Below are 2,795 nucleotides of genomic sequence, written 5' to 3'. Positions count from 1 at the left end.
TGTGTGTGTGTGTGTGTGCGTAGGAGTATATTTGTGGTGAAACACAAAACCAATTTGCCTTGATCTGGACGATAAAGATTTATCTTATAATTTGATCTCACTGTCATAGACGCCAGAATGCCTATTCTTTTACCCCCCAAAAATGAAGAAAATTTAAACTTTAAAAAAGAAAGTTTTCCCTTTCCAATATAATATATCAAATCCTTTATCTTGCTACTTGTTTTCGAGACTCGGTTTTTAACATAAACCCAAGTAGTAATCAAAAATAAAATTAAAACAAAACAAAAAAAACATCAATAGAAAACAAGCACAACACGTTATATCTTTGGCGATCAAGCCAAGCTTTGTCGAAATGCTACGAACGTCTAATCATAGCATGGTCTGCTTACCCTCAACCGCTATCTTGTAGCACGTACAACAACCATATAGCTTTACATCAATGTACACCCTTCGCATTGGACAACTGGACACGAGCAGTGCTTTGAGTTATTCGGAACTTCATGCATATTGAAGGCGCAGATCTGTTTTGCGTTATGATCGTTCCAGCAAACATGCTAACGTCCTTTTCAGGAGCACGATTTTCATCATAAACACATCCTGGACGATGATTACAACCTTGTGGACGTCGATTTGTGAGTAATATGCGTGGAATCGCTTCATAAAATCTCTTTGTAATTGACAAACGAACAATGAGTGTCGATGAGCGTGCAGTGTCTAGCATAGCTAGCAGGCAAAAACAGCCCCAATAAATACCCTTCGTTATAATAAAGGATTTTAACCTTGTGCACAGCAGATCCCCACCGCGTAAATCGATTGCCAAGTGCTTGAAACATTATAGATGCCTGTCCTAAAGAGCTTAATCTTTGTGATTACTTCCCCGATTATTGTTATGGGATTTCTGAATGCCACTGGCTCTTCTTTCCTTAATGTAACAATGTGAGCATAATATACACATGGGGACATTTGTTAATTCATTTCAAAATGATCCAAAACATGTCACAGGAAGAAACAGCTAAACTCTATGATCTTAGCATAATTATCTCTAACCTAATTTCATAATACCCTGACATGGCTGTGATGTACTCTTGCTACACGCCATTTGAGGCCCGGCCACACAAGACAAAACAGATTAGGCAGTTTGATGGTGAAAGCTTCAATCATAACTTCGAAATTGACAAGATTGACGGTATCAATGTATTTTAATGCAAAGCCGTACAGAGCGTCTGACCCGCACTAATTATACAGTAAACTGGATTTTTCAACTCCGCACACCTCCAACATTGCCCATTCTCATCCTTTACCAAAACCCCAACAATCATAACCAATTCAAAATCGGTCCTTTGCATGTAGGAAACGTAGTAACATGCAGCATTTCTCTATTTCAACGGTTTTGTATTGTCGAGGTGTGTCGTTAAAATGTGCAAACATTTTGCCACATTTTTGGAAAAGACAGTTTCGCTTTTCTGGCTGTAGGAGGTATATTTATCCTGTCACTTCTATCCCCCCCCAAAAAGACGTGACAGAAATCTATTAATCATTTATGGCGAGTAATTTTTTTCTGAATCCATGGTGTAAAGAAAAATGTATAGATCTAATATAAACAATTTACCATAAGTAGAATTTTATTTTCTGCTTCAATTCGATCTTTCACACGGACCACCTCAGTGGACAGAGCTTATCACAAGACCATAAAAAAAAGGATTTGAAGATCAATTATTATGAGTATTGGTACAATACTGCTAGCGTTTGTGTTAGAGCAGATTCACTCTTGTTCCAGTGGTTTTTCTTATCTACAGGTGCGAATACAGGACTCATGTTATTGTGAGATGGCGCATTTTGGGGTTTGATTGTTTAAATTTCAGTCTGACTTTGTGTCAATAGAAAAAAAGAACAAGTTCAAAGGATTAAAATCTTACAAAACATTTGCCGTTTTGCTCGAGGTTATCACTCTTTTGTATCAAACATCTATCATCCTTCACTCTTTTCCTCCTTTTCTTTGCATGGCACTATCTTGTATCATCTCTGACTTATATGACCAAATTGTGTTGCAAATGCCTTAAAACTCTCGCTAAAAAGAAACTAAAAATCAAATACCAGGATTCACATCACGAGTAACATAGACAACAATGCCCAACAGATGCTCAATTGGATCCAAAATGAAACACAAAGTGACGTAACTCACCCCCGACAACGGCGCCCGGGATCTCGTGCTTCCACAGCACTGTCGCGATGTGTGTGTACGTGGCTCCCATCATCACCATGGGCAGAAGGTAGAAAAACAGAGCCACCAGGATCTGGTAGATGCCCTGATTCAGGGAATTCCATGACGGGCTGGAGATGGAGAGGATTGAGAATACAGAGTCAATAACATTGGTACGAGATGCTGCTGGCATAATATTGGATACATTTCTTTTAAATGATGATGCATAGTCCTATATATTATATTTTGTATATTTTAGTACCAAACAGTACTTCCACACCCTCACACCCATTCCCAAACACACACAGACACACACAAACATACACACACACACACATACACACACACACACACATACACACACACACACACATACACACACACACACACATAAACACACCTATACAAACTAACCTGACACAACGGTACTCAGTTGAGGGTGAACGTTAAAGTAGTATTATTATAATACCAACGTGTATGTGAATACGTTCTCTTTTAGTCTCTTCGTATCTCACCCCCTCCTCTCTCTCTCTTTCTTTCTCTCCCCTACACCTCCCCTTCCTCTCGATCTCTCTCTCTCTCTCTTTCTCTCTCT

General features: G+C 38.9%; 1 protein-coding gene across 1 annotated transcript in view; it reads right to left on the bottom strand.

Moving 5' to 3' along the window:
• LOC101864085 (orexin receptor type 2) overlaps window positions 1-2,795 on the bottom strand; it is a 96,224-nt gene that overhangs the window by 58,368 nt on the left and 35,061 nt on the right. Inside the window, exon 3 of the mRNA XM_005106157.3 lies at window positions 2,183-2,331. Coding sequence (XP_005106214.1) covers window positions 2,183-2,331 — 149 coding nt within the window. The remainder of the gene's footprint in view (window positions 1-2,182; window positions 2,332-2,795) is intronic.

The sequence above is a fragment of the Aplysia californica genome, unplaced genomic scaffold (assembly GCF_000002075.1).
Source record: "Aplysia californica isolate F4 #8 unplaced genomic scaffold, AplCal3.0 scaffold00517, whole genome shotgun sequence".
In the NCBI taxonomy this organism is placed as follows: Eukaryota; Metazoa; Mollusca; class Gastropoda; order Aplysiida; family Aplysiidae; genus Aplysia; species Aplysia californica.
The sequence above is the reverse complement of the archived record's forward strand: the minus strand, read 5'-3'. Positions and strand labels throughout refer to the sequence as shown.